The sequence below is a fragment of the Pecten maximus genome, chromosome 3 (genome assembly GCF_902652985.1).
Source record: "Pecten maximus chromosome 3, xPecMax1.1, whole genome shotgun sequence".
Classification (NCBI taxonomy): Eukaryota; Metazoa; Mollusca; class Bivalvia; order Pectinida; family Pectinidae; genus Pecten; species Pecten maximus.
The window spans coordinates 26,997,114-27,024,581 of NC_047017.1; the positions used below are offsets into that span (position 1 = coordinate 26,997,114).

The following is a 27,468-nucleotide window of genomic DNA, read 5'->3' on the forward strand; positions in this document are numbered from 1 at the left end:
TGAAATATATGTTATATTAAACGGGAAACCATTCAATATCCTCTATTTACTTACTGGCCAGATTAACTGTAAACGTACCAATTTAACTAAACTGTTAACAGACTACCGAAATAATGTATTAGCGTACAAATAGTAGTGAAGATAAATATTTTATAGATAAATCAGTGCTATGACAAATTAGTGCAGTTTCAACCGTAGAAATCGCTAAAACAAGATTACCTCTGAAATATGTTAGTTTGCAGTAATCACTATGGAGTTTAGAAGAGGACATTTATACAATTTACCGGGCATCACCTATGTAACCACGAGTCCGAGTATGTACAATGTACCAGAAAAGACGTTTAGGTCTACAAAATACAAACATTTCATTTACCTATACTTTACGATTGTTTAGATAGCAAATTTCAAAACATTAACATGAAGAAGGTTTGCTTCACTTAATGCACGATACCTACTAGTCAGTTACCATGGTTTGACCAACTTTTAAATCATGATAAATACGACAGATGATCCACGCTGTTCGCTGAAAAGTACATATACATGTATGCGTTATCACATGTACGATCTTTCAGGGATGTGTGTTGGCTTTGACATATCTAATTAAGTTAACCGATACCTAGAAATAGGTCAAGGAAATCTAAATGTGACCCTTTACAAGTCATCTCTCATAATGTTTAAGTTGTTTGAAAAGATATTGGCAGAGGGGTGGAAGACGAACACTGTCTCATAAAACGTATATATTATTATTAGTTCTAATTGAAACAACTAAAATCACCTCGACACACCTGGATACACCGACCGAGGTACAGAGATAAAACAAGTAACCCAGTTAGCTTAATAAAGTTTTATTTACAAATATATATACAAATTAAACTATATACATAATAGAATTATTAAGGAGCACCAAGTGTAGGAGTTCGCATTCTCATACAGCAATTTGACAGAGAAGCTGCATCAATCTGCCCAAAACTGACATCAATTCACCAAGAGTATAATTATAAAGAATGTCTTCTCGGTAAACTTTCACAATAAGTTGAGATATTTGTTCCTATACCAAAGCTCTCTATTCGTCTATCACGTGTACTCCTCAGACTGATTCTGGATTTTGTATTAATCTCAAAGTTTAATCGAGTCTTGAAAATTGATGGGTAAGTGAAATCTGTTCATTATATTAAATTATTGACATAACATTCAGTTCACTAGATAATCCTTCGGGCTTAATACAATATCACTAATATTATGCTTTTTCATGGCAGGTATTAATAAGATCTGACGAGCCCAAATTATTCCCTTGTACAACACTTCCTAATTAAAACTGTATACATTTTACTAACGAAAACTTTAACACCTATTCAGTGATCTTATTTTATATCAAACATCTAATTAACATTACAGCATTTTCGAAAATCAATGGTCGCACTCTCAATATGCACACGTATTTCATGTTCTCCATGTCCTTAGAAAAAATCGAATACTTTTTGTTCGCAGTTTTTCCAAAGGTAATAGAAATATATGAACCATTAGTTTATTTATTTTATTTTCAATAAACCATAATATATGTAATTTTTCACGATTTCATTCCCTCCTCAAAAATAGTGTAAAATAGGACCAGTTGGAAATAACTTCTACGGAAAAGAGAGAGCAATCATTATTTTTCAGAAAGTGATATCAAACATGAAATGTAAACTAGATACTAGTATCGGGTTTGGGTTTGGTATCTTATGAGATATTGAACAATCGCAATTTTAAATATCACACGTAATATATCAGAATGGCGCCAAATCTTTTGCCAAAAGTAACATATGTACAGTGTACGTGGACAGATTATTGGATTGATATAAATACAAACTCTCCTGTGTAAAATCTTATATGGCCACACTTAGGAAGACACATACTGCAAACCGCTATAATCAGTACCAGAAAATAACAATTTTGATAAACGAAACGATAAATAACAGGAAACTTCATCAAAACAATTAGTTTTAACTTATATGAAATAGACTATTATTACAAAGGACACGCCCATTAAAGCAGATGATTCCACAGAAGAAAAATGGGGGTGTTGGCAGTACTTTTGTTACCCGTCACAATCGCTATAGATAATTGCAGATATTGGCTGACACCGGCTTACTAATGGTCCCTTGGAGAAAAACTGTTATAGACCCATCTTAAAATCAGATTTACATTGAGGAAAAGATCGTTACCACATTTATGCATTGGTATTTTTTCATTATTACACTGACATATCTCCAATCTGATTAAAATCAGCTGTTACTGGCTATGTAGTACGTAGTAAACATAGAGCCATGTAATAGCTTATTTTAATCAGATTGTTAAACCTCATATTGGTGTATTATCATGTTTCTCTGTAATTTCCGCATACAAATGATCATTTTCACATCAGTTGGTGTGAATTTAATGTGTTGCCTGAATTAAATGCGTTGTCTATTTCAAATGTGATGTTTCAAAAAACACAGAGAACAAAGATATCAAAAACAGTGTTGTAATTCTCTTGATGGTCCCTTGGGTTTACTTCAAACCTTCCTTTGGTCTTAAAAGTCTTAAACAGTAGATTAATGGAAGGTTGTTTAATGATTAAAAGTGGGAAAATCGAAATCAGAATTAAACATTCTAATTGTTCAAATCTTATAAACATGTACAATCACTAACTTATTTATTTTCACAGAAAACTTTACCGTGTTGCTTCTTATCTCATTCTCATCTGACATGTTGTAGATAACAATTAACAGTAAAAGACACATATTTGCAGACATGGCAAGGATAAACTTTATGAAATTTATTACAGCAAAATCCTGTTAAACAAGCATATTTTGCATTTATATGATACAAATATTTATTTACTGTAAAGTACATAACAGGCAAGATATCTTAATTAAATAAATAGGCAAGATATCTTTATTAAATATGACTAGCATATTTACTATTTGATTAAAGTTTCAGATTCCTACCCCATATTTGTTTGATTTAGACATATTGTACAATGTATTGCCTTTTAATAACAATGGGGATTGGGCACAAGATCTACAACTAATACAAAGCCCTACCCCTTATTTGTGACCACATAACACACAATAAACATGTGGATTGGCCATTTTCATTCAAGACTGCAGCAATTACCTCTGATATCAAAGAAGCTGAAAAAAACGATTTAGTTAGTGATCTAACATTAAAATATGAAATGTCATGACAGGACATTATGCATTGATGTCATTTTTTTTTAGTTTCATCAGGGTATGAAACAAATTTTGTTTGCAAACTGTATGAATCCGCGTAGCAGATTCTTACAGAAGTTTGCAAACAAAATTTGTTTCATACCCCAATGAAACTAAAAAATAATTGACATCAACGCTTATAATTAATTTTGAAAATGATTTTCTAATTTAGAACATGTTTTATGTACAATTTTACTGGTTTTAAATGGGATTCTTTTTCTCAAATCAATATGCAACGTCAATTGTTGTATTGTGACGTCACATTTTTCGTGCCATTCTCGGAATTTCTTTCATAGAAGAATGAAAAGAATTTTTCAACCAATCATATTTGAGTATTTACCATGAAAACAAAGAAGAATTAGTTATATTAGTAGGAATGGTGCAGCTAACATTTCTCACTTTAAAATTGACCAAAAGTGGTATTTGAAAAAAAAAACTATTAGGTTTACCCAGTGGGTAAGTTAGTTATATATGTCTACAGACAGGGCATCACATGGAATGACAAATTAATAGTGTTAGAATCAAATTTTATCAGAAATATAAAAAGTCTTATCAAGCTTTTATTAGCTAACTCAAGCATACTATAAAATAAGATTTCATGATGTATTAAAATTGAAACAACGTCTGTATCACTCATTAGTGTCATATATGCCACAGGCCTAACCAACAGAAGGTAATATCTGTTTTAATTCTTGAATTCAAGATGATTACCATAATTTACACATACATTTCCACATACAGTTAATGTTTTAGGTTAACAACTGGCATGCCTAAGACTGCCATGTCCCGACCAATACAGAGACCAGGATTTAACACAATGTAGACATAATAATGACTTATACAATCATGTAGACAGGCATGCTTTGCCTTCAGAAAACAATGCTTGTAAAATTAATAAGAAATATTGAAATGTCATATATATATTTCTTTTTCAAATGTTGTACTAAACTGTGAAAGGCATCAGATAACTATCATAAGTTATCCTTTTTTTAATTCTCTGATAGGCAGCCGTGTCTCCATTCAGATTCTATTATTTCATAAACATAATCTTCCAACATTATGTCACTATTCAACAATATTTACAATAACAATGTTTTTTTTAAAACATAACAAATTTTCATATAGAATAAACAACTTACACAAATAATGTACATGTAGCACTAGGCCATGGCAGATATCCCAATAGTCCATATTACTTAAGATAGGGGACATTTGTACTGCAATACATTTTTGTTTATACTGTATTGTATAACACCAGGGTGTCAAGTGACTTAGTGGTAATACACTCTCCTTTGCTCTATCAGACATGATAAGGCATAGGGGTCATGATCACCTTGGCGACCACAAGGGTTTTCATCAGGACACCATAGTAGCTTGTGCACCTCAAACAAGGCAAAAAAGAGCGATTGATATAAATTGATAAATTAATTCGTTTTGCAATTATGCAGAATCAATAATATCTTTATCATATGTAATACAGATATATGATCCCCAGTACTCATCGATCTGGATTATGTATCAACATTATATGTATGTAATACAGATATATGATCCCCAGTACTCATCGATCTGGATTATGTATCAACATTATATGTATGTAATACAGATATATGATCCCCAGTACTCATCGATCTGGATTATGTATCAACATTATATGTATGTAATACAGATATATGATCCCCAGTACTCATCGATCTGGATTATGTATCAACATTATATGTACTTGATACACAATGATGGACCATTGGGATAGTACCCATTACCACATTAAGTGAAAACACAATAGTCAGTCTTAGACTAGACAAATGATACCTACATAACATAATCACAGAAACACTTTAATCACATAGTATTTATCATTAAACATACGATTTTATTAAAATTACTGTACAGCTAAAGATGGGTCCTCCGACTATAATTTTGGTGTTATTCCACAATTTTCATTATACAAAGTGTATTTTTTCTTCTTTCAGAGAAGTTTTGAACACACACATTATACCACTGTGATTGAAGAAAAGGGAGGAAACTCAAGCAAATATGTGGAGAAACACTATCCCTTTTTTTGATGTTTTAGAGGAAATGAAGAGCATTTAGAATCATGCAAAAAATAATAAAAAATGAAATCTATAAAAATAGGAACAATCACATCCTGATAAAGAAACTACAACCATGATTATGTGAGCTTACAACTTACCAGGGTAGGGTTTTAGACTATCAAATTTCTTCACTTATTGTACCAACAGTACATTATTTGGTCGTTAATGCCCAATTAAAATGATAATGAAGAAAAAACGGCTTTACTCTGTCTATCTGGGAATAGGTGTACTGCTTTGACATTTGGCAGCGATGGTTTTAAGGTTTGACAATATGTACAACTGCAAGGTGTATGTTCCCTGTACAAGAAAAGCAATTCTTCTTCAATACTTAACATCTCCAGGTACCCATCTTCAATCTGTACTGTTAATACACAAGAAATCAAAAAGATATCTTTTGAAACATTTCTGAGATGTTAGAATGTGCAAAATATCAGAAATTGTCATCTTCAGTTTTCTCACAATTTTTGGATATAATCTGTGTAAGTGACTATACTTCATTGTTTGAGAAAAGGGATATGACAGATAATGACTTATCACAAAATGATTCAAAGACATCACTCATAGAAAAGACATGATATTGCTGTATAGTACACAACCAGAATACTGAATCTCAAAGATAATGATGCTGTAAACAGTATTGTAACAACTCCTCAAAAGTCAGTCTAAAGCATAGTTAGCATTTATTTTGCAGGCTTGTTTTTTTATAATGTGTATTGTATCTTGAAGCATGATATATTGTTTGAATAAAAATTATGTAAAACTTCATTCACCTATAGATTTAAGTTATCTCTCTTAAAATATTTTGAATAATAGGCCTTAATATAAAATATGTTCTGATGTCCAAACCATTCATACTCAGAATGGAACTCTTTTGAAAAGAAGGTGCATAAGGTAGCTTAACTCATTAAATATACATACAAGAATGTACATCAATATATAAAGTTCATGTAATCGCGACATTTTAATTTTTTGTGACAATTTTTGTTATACCATTAGTCTCTGATATTTGAGGAATAAAATCGAACAATGAAATTTTCACTTTGAAAAATTTACAAAGTGTACTGTTAACAAATTCAAATTATATAACATTACATCACTGAAATTTATATCTAAGATGAACTCGAATTGGTTATTTTATAATTTGACACAACGCAAACCACTTTTTTTCAAATTATATCCCTCAATAAATACTTTCCTGTATGTAAGTAAATTTCTTCTTGACAATACAGTCAGTTTAATTAACATCTGCTCTTATGGTTTGTCCACCATCCGCGCTTCATGTATCAGTTTAAATGCCTGAAAAGTGTGAGAAAAATATCCTTTCATAAAACAATATCTTGCTCTCTCCCTCATTTGGTCTGAAATTAGAACTATAAATATGTTATTTCAGGAATCCATGATAATAAATCTGGTTTTATATACATTTGTACATGGATCTTTGTTTTTAGAAACACTAGACCAGCACTCACACTATTAAGTTGTTTTTTCCTGATTTATCAAACAACTGGAGGAATACCCTAAACATTTATAGCATTTTAACCTAGCTAGTACCAACATAATCTTCATTCACCAGATATGTTGCACTTGCACAAGTTCACAATTGTACTTCAAATTGATGCCAAAAAAAAACATCTACTTCAAATTGATGCCAAAAAAAAACCATCTGAGTACAGTATTTGCAAATATCACACATTAAAAAAGAAAAATATTGAAAAAATAATCATCATCCCTTGGCGAGAATAATTCAATATTAGAAGGGTGCACCTCCCCCTTCAAACTTCAGTTGTTGTTTCAAGGGAGTTAACTCTTAACTGCTGGATATTATGCATTTATTGCCCTGGATGCAGTGTAATATGAAGGTTTGTTCACTCTAAGGCATCATTTTTCGCAAGGGCTTGCCTGAACTGAAGATATGAAATATCATTTTTGTTACAAACCCCTGTAATCCTAGTTGCTCAATTGATACGATTCCAAGTCAAGGTGTTATTTTGACAGTTTCTTTTAGAAACTCTTAAACAGTTGGCATGTACACTTGTTGATATTTTCATGTTCTGAGCAATCTTGTTTTGAAGAATTTTATCTATTTCTGCTTCTTTGACTGCAAAAAAAGTTTGCGTTTCTGTTCGTCTGCCATTTGTAAACAACTGGAATGGAGACAGTTCCTTGCAACAAAACGTGAGGGTGGTCATGGGGTCCAGGGAGATATGGTGTTTTATTTCCATGGCTCACGCGGCTCAGGGAGATAAATAGAATCTAACATGAATCTGTTCCATGGACAGTGATATCTCAACCCGAGTGTAAGAGTTTGGCCAGTCAGCCATAATTTACGTCATAATTTACGACTTGGTTACGACAAAGTAAAATGTTGATGTTACATTATTGTGAGCAGTGTCATAGAACATGTGCCGGCTGCTTAACACCCACCTCCCCTCCCCCTTTTTATTGACAAGCTGAGAAAATGGTGTATATACTGTATATATATATTATACATGTAGCAGGGGAATACAATCATACAACCCATTTATTTTCTTACCTTCTGCATGGCAGCTATCCACATTTGTCCCTCACGTTTGTTCGTGCTTGTTGGGCTAATGACAAGCTTCACCATATTTTTGTCAGAATTGTGATTTTGGTACTTCATAGCTATGCCAGATGCAACCATATTCCCTGCAAAAATGAGCAATGAAAAGTGTTGAATTTCGAATCAGCTAGTTCATACAGAGTCAATTTTTACATTAAATAATGCTGGATATTACTGTTTTACCGGGTCATTACACAGTCACACAGTGATTTGATTCTCCAAATAAGATATTGCAGACAAGCACACACCATTCTGGTCAGTAATGTTAAAGAAATGATCCATGTGCAGTAATTATGACCTTGACTTTAACCACCGGCAACAAAAGTCAAACACAAATTCAAGATGTTATGTTTCAGAACATGATAAGAAATACCCTGGACACTCAGATAAGAACTGATATCTGCAGGCAAATGAAATTAAAATTATATCTAATTATAGTTCCAGTGACCTATTTTTTATTCTATAAAGCTGATACTTGTGATAGAAAAGATAATTGTGACAATCGAAAAATGAAAGGATCTGACAGAGCAATAACATTAATTGGGGCATATCTCTTTCAATCTGATTTTGTAACATGTACATTATCAAAACTATTCCCTGTCTATATACAGTTAAATCTACAAATGACATCATTTATAATCAACACAGGAAACATAGACAATGCAATATATAAATCCTCTGTCAAAATAAAAACTATAAATACAGAAATTAACTTAGGTCTGAAACAAAATGGGAAAAAACAGATCTAGGTAGGATTTAAGAACAACATGACAACAGTAAAGACATAAAATCAACAAACACAGGTAAAAGATCACCAATAAAGGTCAGGTTCTGATTAAAATAAACTTCTGTGAAATTATGCATTTTTATGAGGTTTAAATTTCATCATATTGATAAAATTCCAATGTTTTGTTCGCTAATAAAATCATATTTAATTAATTTGGCAAATGTTCATGTGTAATTAACATACAATTATTATTGATAAATGTGTGATTGTTATATGTTTTAAAATCATTTTATTTGACATACAGATTTAGTGATAAAAAGTACATATACAGAAGAACAAAAGTAAATTATCTCCCTTGTAAACTGATTAATGAACAGAATAATGCACAATATAAGTGAAAGAGAAACAAAAACAATATGAATACAGGTGTAAAATATGTCCTTACCATCATCATCCAACCTCGTAAAGACTTCAAAGGGGCAAAGAATACATTTATGATTTTAATCATGGAAGTATTAAAACTACAGAAAAATAATTATCTCATATTTGATTAAATATTTTTATATTACTTAGAAATTTAAACAATTTGATTTTAAATGGTAATTTGTAATTGGCAATCCTAAAACAGTGTGAAAATTTACCTTCAGTGTCCACTCCACCGGTCAGTATTTGGACAGATTCCAATTTATCCATCTGTATTGGCTCATGTTTGTCATGGTTACTGTCAAAAGTGACAGTTCTGGAGAAAACAAGTTTTGAGATTATCTTTGCAAGCTCAAGTACATTATATTTGGTTAAGTATAGTTGTTAACCGACCTATCAACAGCTTTGGTCACTTAAGGACGAAAATATACATTATGACTGGTCCAGTGATTGCTGATTGGTAGATGATCAGATATCAGTCCCTTTACAGGTTTTTGCATACAATTAAAAACTCTTTTTAAATTCACTGATTTTCTTAGTTTGCCACATTAGTCCTATCTTGAAAGAAATTATTACGTGATTCCGAAAATATTTCTGACTTAAAGCATATATATATATATATATATAACATCATGACAGAGTTGATATCAAAACTCATACAAACACTTATAATACAGTTAGATTACATGGGACTACTTGATTAAAGCTGATCCACCCACCACGACGTTGTCATGGTCATCTTTACCCTTTATTTAGATTACATGTTATCTTTTAAATACAATTTTACAATACTGTTCCATTATTTTCTTTTTTAATAGCTTAAGGATTAAAAAATAATGTAGATTGATTGATAATTATTTTCATTTGTTACCAATCATTCAAGATTATATACAAAAAATTATAGTCTCTCTGTAAAAACATCATAACAAAGGCCCAGTGGGCCCGAATCGCTCACCTTCTATCCAGTGTTCCTTTTATATATACATAAACATTATAAAGAACAAGTGTATCATAGACAAGGTATTCTAGATCTCAAGGTCTCGCAGTTATTTGAAAAGATGTCTTTTAAATATTTTGGCCAATTTAACTCTTTCAAAATTAAGTTATGGTCAAGGTCATTCATTTGAACAAACTTGGTAGCCCTTCACCCCAGCATGCTACAGACCTATTATCAAGTCACTGGGCCTATTGGTTATTGATAAGAAGTTGTTTAAAAATTTCAGCTTATTTGACCCCTGTGACCTTGAATGTAAGTCAGTTGTAAGAACAAATGTGTTAGCCCTTCATCCAAGCATGCTACACTATTGCCTAATATTAGGTCTCTGGGCCTCTTGTTTATAGAGAAGAAGTTGTTTAAAAGGAAAAGTTAAGGCCAGATGACGGACACTGTGCTATCGCATAACCTCATTTGTCCTTCAGGCAGGTGAGATAAAATTGAAGGTTGCAAATATCTAAAAGCATTGCAGTCCATCTGAACATTGGGGAAACACACATTTTTATGTTAGTGGTGAAAATGTACCTGTTATCTGTAGATAATTTACAACGGAATGTTGAAGAGGTGTCCTCAATCTCCTCCACAGACTCCTTTAACACAAAATCACCACCTTCAAAGTAAAAAAAGTAAGGTATCTTATTCTACACAACAAAGTATTAACTAATTTAATACCAACTATTTTATTATGAAACCAAATGGTATTAAAAGTTATCTGTTTATGTTTTCATAATGCAGAAACACTGGTACAATTATTGTAATAAACATCAATTTTGTTCTGTATTAGATGGCATGTTATTATCCAGAGCAAGTCAATAAATTTGAACGCTACTGATGCTGAAGCATATACTTGATTGAAAATAGTTATTCAATTGCATCACAAATAGTCTTTAAGTCTATCAGTATCATAATCTTAATTATTAGATAAATCACTGATTTTTTTCAACTGTCAATAAAGGCATATTAGAAGATGCTAGCATATTTGAAACATCTTAAGTTAGTTTTTTTAAACATGATTTATAAATATAAACTGATTTTCCTAGTTTTGCTTTTGTTTTAACCCAAACATTTTCAGAATTGCTTGTCAATTACAGGCGTAGTTTAGAAAAAAAAAATGAATTAAATTTGAAAAAAAAACTTTTTCACAGCTGTGACAATCATGTACTCTCATTTACAACGTGAATGGCTTACCATTACAAAGAGTTTTTAGATGTTTATCAAAGAATTCATTTTCTTTGCGGCTAATCTCTACACAAACATTGCACTGACGGACTGGGTCCACGAAACACATGCGGTTGAGAGGCACTTTGGAATCACAGCAGGAATTACAGAAACATCGTCCACACCTTCGGCAGTGATGCTACAGTCAAAATAATTGACAATAAGTGGAATATTTATGGTGTAAATATTTATTAGTTTGTTGAAAAATAATCAAAATTATGCAAGTACCAATATGTTTTCAACACTAACTTCATTATGTTATATTTTTGAAACATTGGTATGCAAAAGGGCAGTTCCATAAAAAAATCTATTCAATCTGACTAAGATTCTAAAAAAGATCTTCTCTATCTACATAGGTTGATTTCATAGACACCAGGTAATTGAATCCTACAGTTAGAACAAGTAGTCCTAAGGTGCATAGACAGGGCTTTATTCACTCATTTGGGCCTTTTTGCAGATCATTTCTATGAAAAAAATTGGTGAATTGAGAAGGAATTTTCCAGGCGATAACAACAAATTTTCCTAATTTGGATTATAAGTACTGCACAGTGTATGAAATAATTTCAATTGGGAATGCAGCTCATTATATATAGGTCCCTAAAAAAAAAAAAAAAAAAAAATCCACTTACCCTTCTTCTACGGAAATCAAACTTAGCTCTGCATGATGAGTTCATACACACCACACACTAGCAAATAGAACAAAAATAAAATATATTTTATTATTTGCGTACTGGACAAGAAATTTCCTTGAAAAAAAAGCATTATATATCAAGACCTCTATAAAGGGATAATGTACTAGTAATTAATGTAAAGTTCTGTAGGAATCTGTGTATTACCAAAAGATGTCTAAAGTGTGACGACAAATATATACTTGTCAAAAACTTCACAAACAGATTTAAAGAAAGGTAATTAATTTCCTTTAGTCTAATCAGTATAAAGTTGGAACTAAATACAAATGTATGTACTTCAAAAAGTTGTAGATTTGTTTACTAATATAATGGAAAAGCAATTTAAGTACATTGTAAGTGGTTTAGGATTTTAATTGATAAGTGTATGGTAGACTTTATTCAGAAACAGATCTTTTTTGCAAACATGCAAAACAGAGCTGGATGGTTTGAAAATCAATCTTTTACTTTGAAAAACAAGAGACCCAAGGGCCTTAACGGTCATCTGACTCTAAATTAAAGACCCTTATACTATTGTAGTATGCATTCTCTGTATAGTGGCACTGTTGGCCATGGTCGCCAACTTGGAATTTGGACAACCCGAAAAATAACAACACTTGATCAAGACTATCTCAGGAACATTTCTGGTAAGTTAGAGCTGAATCCCACTTGTTGAATTGGAGAAGTTAGAAATAGGTGTTGTTCAGAAAAACCAAGATTGCGCAATCATGTTACAAAATGGCCGCCATGGCTGCCATGTCAAAGTTTTTACGAAGCCGAAAAATAACAACACTTTGTGGTCTCCTTCCTTAATATCTTCACAAATTTCCAGCTCAATGGCACGAGTGGAACTGGAGAAGAAGTTTTAAATGTGTTTTCAAGATGGCTGCCATGGCAGCCATCTTTGATTTCTGATCTTCATGACCGACCAGAAAATAACAACACTTGGTCAGGACCATCCCAGCATCATTTCAGCTCAATACCACTGGTGGAACTTGAGAAGAAGTTGGAAATGTGAAAAGTTTACGCACGGCGGACGTACGGCGCACAACGACAGACGAAACATGATGACTATAGGTCATTCTGATAATTCGAATTCAGTCTTGTATTGATACTATCATTGGACTACGTCGATACTACGATACAGGTTATGACACCTCACCCTGTACTGTACTCCTATACGTATATATGAGGTCTTATTCCACCTGATTACATTGGTGGATATCAAAAGTTTCCAGTCGTGTAAACCTCTAATATTATTGGAGTACCTGCAGTGTAAACAACATAAAGCCATGGAATACTTATTATTTCTCAGGTGTTTAAAAGACTCGATAAAATAAGTTAGATGAATAGTAAATAAAGATAGGTCTCAGGGCTTTTTTTTGGGATATTTTTCCCAATCCGACCAGCTAAAATTTCCAATCGAATGATCTATAAAAAATTATGTCTTTAAAAATCCAGATGTGCCGTCCCGTCTACGTTTCATTGGTTATTCTGGCCTGATAAATGGAGAAAATGCTCAAGAGTTTAAATAAATATAGCATAGATCCATATTTGTGTCTACATGTTATTTTTACCATTATCTCTATTTTTCCCAATTTACCTGTTGCCGTACATTTTTCCCAATCCCAAAGCCATAGGCCCCATTCCCAAAGTAGTGAAAAAAAGCCCTGGGTCTACTGTACCTTAAGCTCATACAATGTACTGATCAGTTACTCGAGACAAATTTTGCTAAATGAACAATGACCGAGTCTTATATAAAAATAGACAGAACTAAAAACCGTAAACATGGCCTGTGGAGTGATACTCAAATAATATTAGAGGTTTACACGACAGGAAACTTTTGACAGGCTGTCATGTAACGCAATATCCACCAATGTAATCAGGTGGGAATAAGACCTCATATACGTATAGGAGCACAGGGGCTAGTAACGATATAAATGGGGAAAAAAATGAAAAATAAGAAAAAAAACGTACGCAATACATATAACATAATACGCAATCGCCAATCTATGTCGGTAAGCGTTAAATATAGCTATTTATTACATTTTTACCAGTGAAATATCAAAAATTATTCATTCTATAAAAGTGATATTTTTCACTAGACTCTAGTGAAAAATATCACTTTTGCTGATTTGACCAATCAAATTAATGATTAGAAAATACCAAAATAATTGACCAATCAGAAAGCCCGACATATATCTCAGCACCTGGACAGGGGGAACTACATTTTTTGTTTACAAATGATCGCTGTAGGCCTAGTTAGCATACGGGGTAGGTTTTTCGTTGATGAAAAATGTAATAAACAGAATATCTAACAGTGTCCCACTCGTGAAATATATTTGGTATTACTGAAAACACTGTTAGATATCCTCTATTTATTCGCATTTCTGAGAAAACCAGCGTAAAATTGGTCGACGCATAAGAAAATGACGAGAGATTTAAAAAAAACGGTAGGATTGTCTGTGTCTTCCCTTGTGTTATGTTATATGTATTGCGTACGTTTTTTTCTTATTTTTCATTTTTTCCCCATTTATACTGGTTTCGTTAGCTGTGATAGGAGAGTGACTGTTGTGTCATATACTCGAATACAGAGAACAGTTTACGCGACCTAATACCTCATTATCTGGAACCCATGGTGGTTCACTAACTGTGAATGGACTGATGTCCATGTTGTTAACAGGAACCATCCGTAAACCGCTCTTAGAGCGAACCAACTTTTTCTCTGGAGCAGACATGTTTGTTTGGGTGTATACGCCAGATGATGGCGCGTTCGATTAAAAACAAACTGTTATGATTTTCCGGTTTACCGGTGGGTTCGATTATGATGATTGCGAATAGTGTGAACAAGTTAAACGGACATGCATAAGATGCGGTATGCATATTCTAGTTTCTCATATATTTCTATATAATCAAGAAGACGTGAGATATATGATGAATCTAGTTTCTTTTGTATTTTTCTATGCATATATATGAGATATATTATGGATATTGATTCTCATACATGCATTGTATTTCGAAAAGAGTTTTTGTATTTTCATAAATCTAACTAAGTAAATTATCTGCGATCAATTTGCAAAAATTTACTCTCCGACATTTACAAGATTCATCTAGATCAACAGAACAGCTTTATTCCATGTTAAACATTTTTGCGCTTTTTATTAAATTAATAACTATAAAATTACATTTTTTATTCATTTAACTGAATTAGTATTTATATGATCTCACTCTTTTGTTTTATTAAAACGAATAAAAATAAATATGAAATAAAAGTAGATCCGATAACATGCACAATATCACTATATTTTTAGATATATAAGTGTAATTCTATTTAGGGTTACAATTCTTAATTGGCAATTTACAAATGACACAATTATTGTAAGGAAACATGAAAGTAGGTAAGGAATTCAAACTGCAAAGCTTAGTATTAGAAAATATCAATCATGGTGTAAGTACAATTTGTATATACACTTGTACAAATGTTATGGTGACGTCACCAAAAATATGTGGGAATAGTATAAAGTTCTATTTTGCATCACCAAAATATGACTACAATTAATGCATATATTGTGTCATCAGAGGACACGTTATGGTAAACACAGACACAAGTGAGACGGTTGTTACTTGACTTTTAATTTCAAGGGCCATACGTCACACTCAAAAATAAACGAACTATTTCTATATTTACCGGGAAGGCGACAGACACCTGACTCGGTCAACATTTTTAAAAGTTTTCCGGTTTGCACATTTGGTATTATTATTTCTTTATTTCCTCCAAGATGTGAAGAGTATACAGAAATGATTTGCAAATTAGAACAAAATTCATTCACGCTCATTATCACCTCTCGCATAAGGATTCACGCGTTACACAATAAACTACAGATATAATAATGATTACATGATGTTAGTAAAGGAAATTTCTTCGCATGTTTCTTAAGTTAAGACACATTAGATTCTTAGGAATTTGTTTTTCAGACATTATCCGGAGCATAGACGGTCAGTACAAAACTTGTCGTACTTGCGCTTAAACGTTTGTTGGTGAAACAGAGAGGACTTACGAGATTCATCATACTTATATTATTCTCTTTGTTATCTCTTCATAATAATGGATATATCTATACATTCTGGTAGGCAATTCAATATCTTTTGCATCTTTTGTTTCATACACAATTTTCCTTAGTCTGTCTTAGATATGGCATCCTGCTGTGCTATGTATATGAAACTATAAACCCTCTATATCATAACCGTGTTGCAAACATTTTAATAGATGAAACTGAACAGAAGATGATAAAGTTGGATTGACTGAGCATATATTTTAGATTGATATAATTCCCTAATTTTTTAATCTTTCTAGGACAGACCTTGCAAAGAATGCAGCATATTCTTGCCGTAACCCGTGTAAATGTCGTTCACTTCTTTTTAGACTGTCGTCTTTTAGTGAATAAAAGGAATACTCCTTTTCCAAATTTTAACTCTTTAAATGTTGAGTTCAACTTTGTTTGGAAACCCTTTCTTGCCGTAGACCTTAACTCAAACTTATTTAATCGTGTACAAACTTACACCAAATCGAGTGAAGTCATTGAAGAAATAAATATGCGTGTTTTCCTTGTAATGCTAGTTTTTATGTGATAATAAGGTGTGGATAAGTTGTAACTACTTGTGCCCAATCATTATTCATTGTTGATTGACAATAAATTTTTTTAAAAATTAAAAAAATTACTTTAAAAAGTGGGTCTAAGAATGACGCATGATATGCTACGTTTTACACGATTCGTATGGTTCAAATACCACCTGTACTTACTCTGATCTATATGAAAATGTTGGTGATTAAAGGGGCATTATCTTGTATTTTGAAATCTTACTCTTGTCAAGTCTTGTTCGAAAATTTTGTATTTAGTAATCTTAATTGTTTGTTCGATATCTTGTGAATTGAATTTTAAATGTTTTGATATATATTCAAAACGTATATTTGGAAGTTTTGATATATTTTAAAACTTTTGTTCTAAATGTTTTGATATCTATCTAAAACTTACGTTTTGCATTACAAAAAAAAATAGTCTAGAATGCGACAACAGATACATTGTATGTATGACATGTTGAAGCTATTTCCTAAACATTTTATGTATATTTTAAACGTCATGCTTGATGCTATAGACCTTGTAAGCTATGTACTGTATCATGTGTTTTGTGTTCTAAAGGTTAAAGAATATTTATATATGACAAAGTAACACAACTGACGAAGGAAGAAAACTTTATGACTCGTGCACTGACCGGGCCTCGAACTCATGATATACTGCACCCAATAGCGTTTTATTTAAACATATTTTATTGTCAAAAAGTACAAAGGAATTGGGCACAAGTTTTTGCAACTTATCAACGCCTTTTCCCAAAACAAATACAAAACTACATTTTTTGACAAAATAAAGACTAAAGGTCACTAATTCAATATTTTTGTAGCATCTTTGTAACATTTCTCTCCGATTTGTCAAAAGGCAGGAAGTACAGAACAACCAAATAATGCATTTTAAAAACTATTACTTATTTTTATAAACTTGTGCGCATTTCTGAATATGATCAAATTAGCTTACAGCCAGAAATACCCACAGCTTATACCACTGCGCCACATCGGCGTTATATACATATACATGTGTAATAATATTCGTCCAATACATCTCCTTGTGATCAATTCATGTTTTAAATATTGTGATAAATAGCTGAAGTATTTAGCTTTATGTTTGAAATGTTTTGATTTGTATTTAAAACTTGTGACATTTCAAAACCTGGTATTCATATCCCAAAATCTTGCGATTTACATGAATGCCATAAATTTTACTATAAATCTTTGAGGTTAAGCAGAGGCAAAAGCACCAACAACACTGAACTTAGGATGATTAGAGGCTTTTCACCAATATATGAAATAAGGACCATACGTACGTTTGATTAAAGAAAATTATACCTAAATGTGAACTGAAATTTGAATTTACTTCCGTGTTTTACATTCTTACGAGTACAGTAAGAGTTTGTTGTGAACGTTAACTTATTATCTCGGAAGCTTTAGTAAGCTACGCCCGCTACAGAGGCAGTGACTTCAAACGTAAGACCAGAAGACCCGCACAAGAGGATGCTTGCGTTAGAAGTACACATTATGTAAAAATGTTGCGAAGCAGGCTTATTCTAAAACTTTGTCTTCGTATATTAAGTACATTGTAGGAGAATAATGTTGAATTTCAAACACGAATAAATATCTGAAAATTTGCTCAAAATAGTCATGTGATATACCAAAATGTTTGTTGGGACATATATGTATTATCTAAAATTAACAATAATTTGCTGTATATGCTAACAGTTTTTTCTATAGAGTTACTTTGTGGTATAGTAGCCATGCTGTTATGCTCAAAGTTGATTAAAGCGCATGCACGACAGGAGCATTTGTTTGATCGGATTTTACTGAACTGTACGAATAATCACTTATTTTGTTTTGATCTTGAAATGCCAATTACGGCTGTGGATAATGTTACACAAATATGGCATAAGGGAAACAGGCGGACCAGTGATGAAACACAGCGACCATTATGCGGAAAGACTTTTGACCCGGCAATATATATGAAACACGTACTATTTCAAAACAAAAACAATAAGATATATCTTAATTAAACCATAATGCGATACATTATTATTTAAAAAAAAAAAAAAAAAAAACAACATAAATCTATATACACACCAATGCACTATTAAACCGTAGATTATCAGGTGTAAAGTTGTTTTTAATAAGTTACGTCTTTCAATTATCTTCTATGATCATTACTTGTAGTTTAATAAAGGTATATTTTGTTTGTCATGAGTTATCTCCCTTATAACGTTCTTTTTCATACTTCTTATTTACAGTTCATTAACGTAGTAGTAATATTGCATTCATATAATTATATTTTGTTGAACACAATGTTATTTAAACCAATACAATCACTCTGATTTTAAGAAAAATGGTGGTATTCCATTAACAGGTAATATCTACATAACGAAAGCGGATATTAACAAAACGAAAGTAGAATGTCCTTGTTGCTATTTAAAGTCTTTAAAAATCCCAGTCAGTATATCATAGGTAGATGACACTACGAGTTTGTCAAAGCTGGCGGATAGTCACATTACTAATGAAATCAAATTAATATAGAACGTTTACATATCATGGCTAATTTTGATTGGAGTTACTTCAATGAATGTGAAGAAGAGCCTGTTGATGAGATTATCAAGGTAAGACGTACCGCGTTTATATCGATGTTTATCATTTTGTGTCTCGCTAACAGACTCCGGCACTAAATCGCGTGTAAACACTATACGATTATCGCCTTTTGATGAGATCGATTATTGTTTTACTAGCCTTAAGAAAGTAACGAATATGTTTACCTTTTTTGACTGCCTTTGAAATGTGAAACAGTAGCAACGTTGATACAGGATTTTATCAAATTATATAAGATATCTTGTATACTTATATGAGATATCTTATTAAGATATCTAATCAACTTTATAAGATATCTTATATACTTTATAATATATCTTATATAATAAATGAGATTTCTTATGGTTTTTTTTTCTTGAAAAGATATATTATATAATATATAAGGTATCTAATAAAAGATACTAAGATATCTTATAGAGAAAATCAAATAAGATATCTTATATATTTTATGAGATATCTTGTATATTATATGAGATATCTCATATATTGTTTAAAATATCTTATAAAGGAAATTATATAAGATATCTTATATAATTTGATCATAAGATATCTTATAAAGAACAAGATTTGAATTTGAAATAATCTAATGAACTCTCCTCCACTCGATGATGAAGCTGAATCTACATATAATGGTTTGAAACAGATATATAATTGCAATATATTCATGTTTGCTCGAACACGACATCTGCTCCGTGCCTAGCCAATCGTGGTCGCGACAGAGGGTTGGTTGTGTATGTTTCGCGTGTCTTCCAACAAAAACGGAAGTTACCTTACAGAGGGAGCACTCACTTATGTTTGGCCGGTCTCACGAGAGTCTCATTCTTCATGAGATATTTTATAAACTTTTATTTATAATAGATCGTATATATTATAAAAGATACGGTGTATCTTATATCTTTCGTGAGATATATCTTTTATGAGATATCTACTTTATAAGATATATCAATAAGAAAAGTTTATAAGATATCTGATAAAAGATATATTACAATGTGTATATTATATAAGATTTCAACTTTAAATAAGATATCTTATACACATATAAGATATCTCACAAAGATATAAGATATCTTATATCATTTTGTAAAATACTGGATCAACATTGCTCCGCGAATAAATGACAACTTGGCTTGCTAAATAAAAGGCTAGTTATTTAAAGACGAACTATCGCCTGTATGTACATGTAAAATTGAGGGACTTTGCTAGGTCACGATTACTTGTCATGATAAGCTCTTCTAGTATACAGGCTTATTCAGCTTTGACGACTTTTTTCGCATATACATACATGTATGTTCGACTTTAAGCTAGTGTTACGGAAGCATATTACTGCAACGACCGTTTTTTATTTTCATCCCAATTTTTCGATTTGGTAAGTCGAAATTTTGAGTTTAAACCGAAATGTAGGAAAACCGAAAATTTTGAGATAATGCCCTTGAATTTCCGAGATGCTTCCTTCGTTGTAAATATCTTGCGTCATGTATGCGAATTCGAATTCTATTAATGCCGAAAAAAAGAAAACCTTGGCAGCCTTCCAATGTATACATGCTCTGGGGGATTATATGTTTATGTGGAAAAAAAAAGAGAAAAAAATAATCAAGTTTTTGTTCCGTCCAAAATATGAGTTGGAAAGTTATTCAAGTACTCAGATTCCCTACACCATTCCGCAACTGAGATCATAGAGACACTTTAAAAATGATCTATTGGTTTAAACTAGACAATTGACTACATACAACCTGCATAAACATTGGGTACTCTGTAGATGAAAATGTCCTGACCCCCACACGACATAAGACGTATCTCGGAGGGTGAATGTAATCCCTCGGACAACAGTTGATGTTCCAACTATCGCTCCAGTAAACGGCTAAAACGTAGTTCCAATGTATTGTTAACCTCTGCCATATCGACTATAACAACATAAAAAACACTCACTGTTCATTGCTTTAATATCGTCGAGTGGAACGAAGGGAAGTAACTCTAGTAGATCAAAACGGCCTTGGACAGACGTGGAATCGAGTCAAGATAATCAATTTGCAGTGTCATTCGTAACTACTGTTCCGAGTGTTGCAGTGTAACCACGACTTCCGGTTCTCAAATTGATTTAAACATATTAATTGCCCCAAAGTTGAGCAGACGTTTAGGCACAAACTTTTCAACTAGTCATGCAACGCCCTTTCCTCTAATGCATCTACAAGTCTTAACATCATCTTATGATAACATTCGAACGATGGTGTTGCCCCAAGAGGTCAATTCAAATCCGCCTCACTTTCAATTATTGCATAGCGAACGCCGATTTAAATTAAATAATATACATGCAACCGAATATCATGACATTCCCCCCATTATGCCACATTATTGTTATTTTCAGAAAATCAAACAGGAAGCTAAAGAACATATCGGAGGAGTGGACAAATCTATCAACTCGTTAGACTTAGTTGTGCAATGTTATAGGAAATGGAAAAGAACATTGCAGAGATAAACATGCAAATACACAAAAAAGTGATACGACCTCTTCACCCGTAGATGGAAACCCCACAATAGAGAATTTACAGTTAATTATTGAAATCAAAGAAAATGTGTTCAAAAGAAACTATGAGGAAATGGATTTAAAAACAAACGAATTGAAAGAAAATATCACCCATCTAAAGGAGAAAAATGAACTACTACAATCCGAGTTAGCTTCACATGCTCTTAAATATGAACGAACACTAGTAGATGTCGACAAACTCAAGGTGGAAAACGAACAACTGAAATCCAAATTAGCAGCATTAGATGTCAACAAACTCAAAGTGGAAAATGAATTACAAGCCAAATTAGCTACGCAAGGAGATGTCGACAAATTCAGGGTGGAAAATGAACAACTGAAATTCAAATTAGCAACACTAGATGTCGACAAACTCAAAGTGGCCGTTGATGACTGTGACGATGGACTTGCGGAGACAGACCATTGTGCTGGTGATAACAAAGAAGCCAACGCAGAAATGAAATTGGTGTTAGAAGAATTCACAATTACAAATAAAAAATTGACTGACCAAATCACCGACCTGAAAAATCAACTAGCTCAAGAAAGGTCTAAAACATGTGAACACGAAATTTTATTGGGTAAGACTGAAAATCTGAAAAGTGATTTGAGTAAGTAGGATTTATCGTCTGACTTAATTCAATTACATGATATTATTAATTAATTTATCTTTCTATAATTTAATGTAAAACATGTTATAATTCATACAGTAATAGGTTCAGTGCTATATCTCTTACTAATCTGGCTATCATACTTTTTTTTCTGTTATAATGAACTACATTGAGATTAATAAAGAATAACAAAGGATTAAATTTTAATTCAGTTGCAAAAGATGACGAATTGTGTAGGATTAAGATGGAATTTGACGAAGCCAAACAACAAAGCAAAAGGGACATTGGTAATGTTTATACGCTTAATATTATCAGTTTATATATGCACACACCATTCCAGTATCGCTAAAGATCGACTGCTGAAAAATATAACATTCTAATGAAAGTTTATCATGTTTTAATCCCGCAATTTACTTACGTAAGGAGGTTGAATAGAGCTGGAGTTGATTTTGAAAGACGTTTTATTAATGTTTTCAGCTAAATATCAATAAAACATTATAATATTTTAAAACATTATTTACCTCTTTCCATCACTATCAAATGCTGGCCAGGTTGATAAATGTATATATATCTTCCTTTTCCCATTACCACGTGATGATCGTGTTTATGTGAGCCAGGGGCAGAACGATCTATTTCATTGGTATAAGGTTTATACAGTTGCCAAATATGCAGGATAATGCCCCCATCTTAACACCATATTAAAATGATCGCGATAAATGTATTACGCCGGTAAGTTGGTGTGTTTTCAGTAAGACTTCATAAATATTATATATATTTGTACGAAGTCCATACGATATGAGTAAGTCGGCTGATTTACTTACTATTTGACTTTAAAATATATAATGAATGAATTTTGTATTGACGTAATTAATGTAAAACATGTTATCAATATATCGTAATAGGTTCAATGCAATATATATTAACCTGTCTGTGAGTTTTCTGTTATAATGAACTACATGTACATTTGTAATTGAATAATTAAATAAAGAATAACAAAGGATTCATGATTTTAATACAGCTGCAAAAGATGAAGGATTGTGTAGGATTCAGAAGGAACTTGACGAAGCTAAACAACAAAGAAAAAGGGAAATAGGTAATGTTTGATTTGCTTAATATAGTACTTTTTATCGCTTTATAAGCAGTTTGTACACACACATCATTCCAGTATCGTTACAGTTCGACCTCTGAAACATATATATGTACTACACAGGTTCAGCTGATGTGTTTTCAGCCAGACTTCATCAGTATTCTGTACGAAGTCTATACTCATGCTGGTACGACACATAACAATATATAATATAACATAAAATGATATCTATTTGATTGCTTCCTTCTGTATGTCCTTTAAGTATGGCAGTTTAAGTATGGTAAACTTTAGACACATTCACCTGTGTCATGTGTGTCTATGTTATCCAGTGATCATAAATGCCCGTGGTCCTCTTGGTAAGATTAAAAACTAACTGAATTTACCACTAAACATGTGGCGATTCTTTAAGGATATTCCTACTTTAGCTTTGTTGAATATGAGTTAAAGGATTTTGCATAAAATGTTCTTGAAAATGACGTCTGACCTAAACTTCCGTTCAATAGCCAACAACTACAGTAAATGATAATGCACCAAAGTTTCCGCATATTCCGCTGGGTTATCACACGTTTACATGCATGTGTATACTGATACCTGATACCTCTTCTTAGACGCCACTGGTCAGCTGATGTGAGCTAAATTTGACGCATCTTGTAATAATAACTTTCTATTATCCGGTAATATTACTGAGGTACATGTATGTGTAGAAACTGTTTTATAACATACAGAAAAAATATCTTTGTAATAAAACTGCTTAAAACATTTCCTATTTTTTAACAGCGATACGATATCTGTTTGACATTTCAGTCAATAGAGATGTGTTTGTCATCGTGTTCCACCACACCAGTAAAGAGAATTTGTCGTCCTTGACTCCAACAAGCCTTCGTATCACAGGGAATGATTTACGACAGCTCGGCGCTATCATTGATATGGTATTTAGCAGCGATGGTGGTATATATGCATGTGAATTAAACAACTCGGCAGTAGCAAGCATAGCTACACTCATCTCTAGATACTCTTGAATTTATACAAGTTTCATTACCATACTGTGTATGCAGAACAACATATGACAGAAAATGCTGTTTTGGTCTTTGATACATTCCATGAATTCCCGATTGATATTTTATATACTGTATACATTATGGCATGAGCATTTACTATTTTTACTATTAATTGTTTTGGTTTGTGTCGGATTTAGTATCTATCACGAACAAGGAAACTTTATACTTATAGGTTACTCAGGATAATAAAAAAAAAAATTCATATCTTTGCTGTATGATATCGATTTGCACACTGTTTGGAAGAATTTTCTTTCATATATCGTGTATGTGTCATTAGTCAATGCCATTATTGTTAATAGCGTCATAGCAGGGAAACTTTATATGTATTTTATGTAGTTTTCACCCTATTTGTAAGGGGGACTCCGTCGTTCAAATGACATTAAGCTATCAAAAAAGTTCTTAAAAAATTAATGTTTTTGAAAAATTAAATTCGTGCGTAGACGCATTCACGAACGAATAAGAAAATGGCGGATGCAGCTTCTTAGCTAGCTATGGGTCACTGAAATCTGAATCAGCGAGAAAATGAGGACACGACATAAACGTCATAAAAAGTGGTATGAATATCAGCAACAGACCGATAGTAAAAAGAAAGGGAAGGAGGCCGACATATTGATAATGAAGTTACACTCGAAGTTACACTGGCTACCGTGTTGACAAGTCACGATACGGATGCACAGCGGCATAGTGTTTCAAATTTTCTGTACAAACAGGATAGTTATTCCATTACAGTTAATCCCAAATATGAATGAAGCTTCCTTTATTTATAAATCTTATAAATTACTGTATAACTCGTATCTGCAGTTCGAACGAAGGAATGCCCCTTTAATGTGTGTTTGTTTTTAATATTTTCTAGATTGAGGATATATATTATATTATTTATCTCAGCTGTTTCTTTCACGAAGATTTTCTGCTTTCAAATACCATAATACTTCTGTTTGTGTTTATTTTGCTTATGTTATTGGATTTAACATGAACATATCATGTAATTGATCATCACTTTTTTATCATCAACTATTATTCTTCATGTTTGCTAATGTACAGAAATAGAAATATAACTGTAATTAACTGCTGTACTATAAACACATGCTAATCAAGAGTTAATTTTGTAAGACTCATTTCATTTTTTCTACTACTAATATCATCTAATATTAAGAATTTTAACTCGAATTTTCACAAAAACAGTAGTACCAAAATTCCACTGGGTTACGAAAAATTCCAGAGAATTATGATGTTCCGATAGAGTAAACGGGGAATCTTTGGCCTTTTTATCACTCTGTTCTTGTTTTCATCTAGCTTGGTAATTAAGTTGAATTTTTTTCTCTCTGAAAATTGCTTGAATCCATCCAGCTAGTACTATACTTAAATAATCTTCCTTGGCCGAAACAAAGTCGTTAGCACAATGAATTTCAAACATCCTTTTTGATTACCGGCTAATATATAGTGTATCTTCTTTGCACAACTGAGCATTTACCGATTTCATTCCTAAAAAAAATTCCCAAATTATTGGTTTCTAATATATTATAAGAGTTTTATTTTTTAAAATGTTCTTAACACATCCTATATATTATTGTCTAAAAGTTGTACATTTTTTCATAAAGTAACATTTCTATTGTCTATGCAAGAAATCATTTGAATCTGTTTTAGAGCTATATATGCTAATTGTGAATCACCTCTTCTATGTTTTAAACTACAATAAGACAACGGAAGGAGAAAAAGAGGAAAAGAGAAAATATGTGGTGTACTGCTATTGACTACTGTTCACGCAGGCATGCTCCTGTCTTGTTTTTCACCATGTACACCATTTACTGACAGAACACCTTGTAGTTCATTTTCAAATTGTTATTTTTTTTTTATAGATTAATCAAATGTGACATAGGGAATTCTGGCACTACGTATTCCTGCCCTCGACCAAACCCTCATATAAGTGTTTCAAAAATATTTAACTATTTCTTACCAGATACTGCATTTGCATTGTATGTACGCATTCAAATGGTCAATGCCTCCAAGGCGTGAGCTCCGATATGTTATAATTATGTATGTGTCAGTATTTAAGCTTTCTACAATGACGATATCCCTGACAAAATTGAGTTTTACATTAACTTGTGGTTTTTTAATTGAATATATCTCATATCATTAGTGTTATGAAGTTTGGTGCAAATGATTCTAAACACACTATTTCTCAGAATCATTTTAATAAAAAAAACAACATTAGTAATGTATATAGAGGTTACACTACGAGTGGTTGATGGATATGGAATTAACATTAAAAGGACACGAGATTTAGGGAGTGTCTTTTATAACTTTTAAAAAATAACTTACGGGGAATTACAAATGTTACAGAATCAATAACAGCGGTGACTTTGTTTTACACCTTACTTTATCTCTTTGTTGTCTCCTTGTTTTTCTCCTTGTTTTACTCCTTAATTTTAACTCTTGTGTTATCTCTTTGTTTTACTCCTTAATTTTACTTCGTTTTATCTCCTTGTTTTAGTCCTTGTGTTATCTCCTTGGTTGCTCTCCTTTTTGTATCTCCTTGTTTTAATCCTTGTGTTATCTCCTTGGTTGCTCTCCTTTTTGTATCTCCTTGTTTTAGTCCTTGTGTTATCTCCTTGGTTGCTCTCCTTTTTGTATCTCCTTGTTTTAGTCCTTGTGTTATCTCCTTGGTTGCTCTCCTTTTTGTATCTCCTTGTTTTAGTCCTTGTGTTATCTCCTTGGTTGCTCTCCTTTTTGTATCTCCTTGTTTTAGTCCTTGTGTTATCTCCTTGGTTGCTCTCCTTTTTGTATCTCCTTGTTTTAGTCCTTGTGTTATCTCCTTGGTTGCTCTCCTTTTTGTATCTCCTTGTTTTAGTCCTTGTGTTATCTCCTTGGTTGCTCTCCTTTTTGTATCTCCTTGTTTTAATCCTTGTGTTATCTCCTTGGTTGCTCTCCTTTTTGTATCTCCTTGTTTTAGTCCTTGTGTTATCTCCTTGGTTGCTCTCCTTTTTGTATCTCCTTGTTTTAGTCCTTGTGTTATCTCCTTAGTTGCT

At 32.3% G+C, this 27,468-nt stretch overlaps 2 protein-coding genes across 3 annotated transcripts; one reads left to right on the plus strand and one right to left on the minus strand.

Annotated features, from left to right (window-relative positions):
- Nucleotides 1-829: 829 nt before the first annotated feature.
- Nucleotides 830-14,692, minus strand: LOC117323757 (zinc finger FYVE domain-containing protein 21-like). Of its 2 annotated transcripts, XM_033879189.1 has the most exons (8): nucleotides 14,556-14,692; nucleotides 11,902-11,958; nucleotides 11,243-11,411; nucleotides 10,580-10,664; nucleotides 9,279-9,376; nucleotides 9,083-9,106; nucleotides 7,863-7,996; nucleotides 830-6,625 (listed from the first exon to the last, which is right to left on the minus strand). In XM_033879189.1, the coding sequence occupies exons 1-8, from the start codon at nucleotides 14,673-14,675 to the stop codon at nucleotides 6,581-6,583; spliced, it is 732 nt and encodes a 243-aa protein (XP_033735080.1). In that variant the 5' UTR covers nucleotides 14,676-14,692; the 3' UTR covers nucleotides 830-6,580. The 2 variants fall into 2 exon arrangements, with proteins under 2 accessions (XP_033735080.1, XP_033735081.1); XM_033879190.1 differs by lacking the exon at nucleotides 9,083-9,106.
- A 6,954-nt stretch (nucleotides 14,693-21,646) lies between these two features.
- Nucleotides 21,647-23,482, plus strand: LOC117323758 (CAP-Gly domain-containing linker protein 1-like). Its single transcript, XM_033879192.1, has 3 exons — nucleotides 21,647-22,297; nucleotides 22,510-22,584; nucleotides 23,316-23,482. The coding sequence occupies exons 1-3, from the start codon at nucleotides 21,766-21,768 to the stop codon at nucleotides 23,399-23,401; spliced, it is 693 nt and encodes a 230-aa protein (XP_033735083.1). The 5' UTR covers nucleotides 21,647-21,765; the 3' UTR covers nucleotides 23,402-23,482.
- Nucleotides 23,483-27,468: the final 3,986 nt, after the last annotated feature.

What these genes read in the sequence shown, in the direction of transcription:
- LOC117323757 (XM_033879189.1), bottom strand. Translation starts at nt 14,675, where the DNA reads ATGTCTGCTCCAGAGAAAAAGTTGGTTCGCTCTAAGAGCGGTTTACGG. An exon ending in CATGGGTTCCAGATAATGAG is followed by an intron (nt 11,959 to 14,555) that starts GTATTAGGTCGC and finishes TCTATTTGCTAG; the next exon opens with TGTGTGGTGTGTATGAACTC. An exon ending in TCTAAAAACTCTTTGTAATG is followed by an intron (nt 10,665 to 11,242) that starts GTAAGCCATTCA and finishes TTTACTTTGAAG; the next exon opens with GTGGTGATTTTGTGTTAAAG.
- LOC117323758 (XM_033879192.1), top strand. Translation starts at nt 21,766, where the DNA reads ATGGATTTAAAAACAAACGAATTGAAAGAAAATATCACCCATCTAAAG. An exon ending in AAATCTGAAAAGTGATTTGA is followed by an intron (nt 22,298 to 22,509) that starts GTAAGTAGGATT and finishes ATTTTAATTCAG; the next exon opens with TTGCAAAAGATGACGAATTG. An exon ending in ACAAAGCAAAAGGGACATTG is followed by an intron (nt 22,585 to 23,315) that starts GTAATGTTTATA and finishes ATTTTAATACAG; the next exon opens with CTGCAAAAGATGAAGGATTG.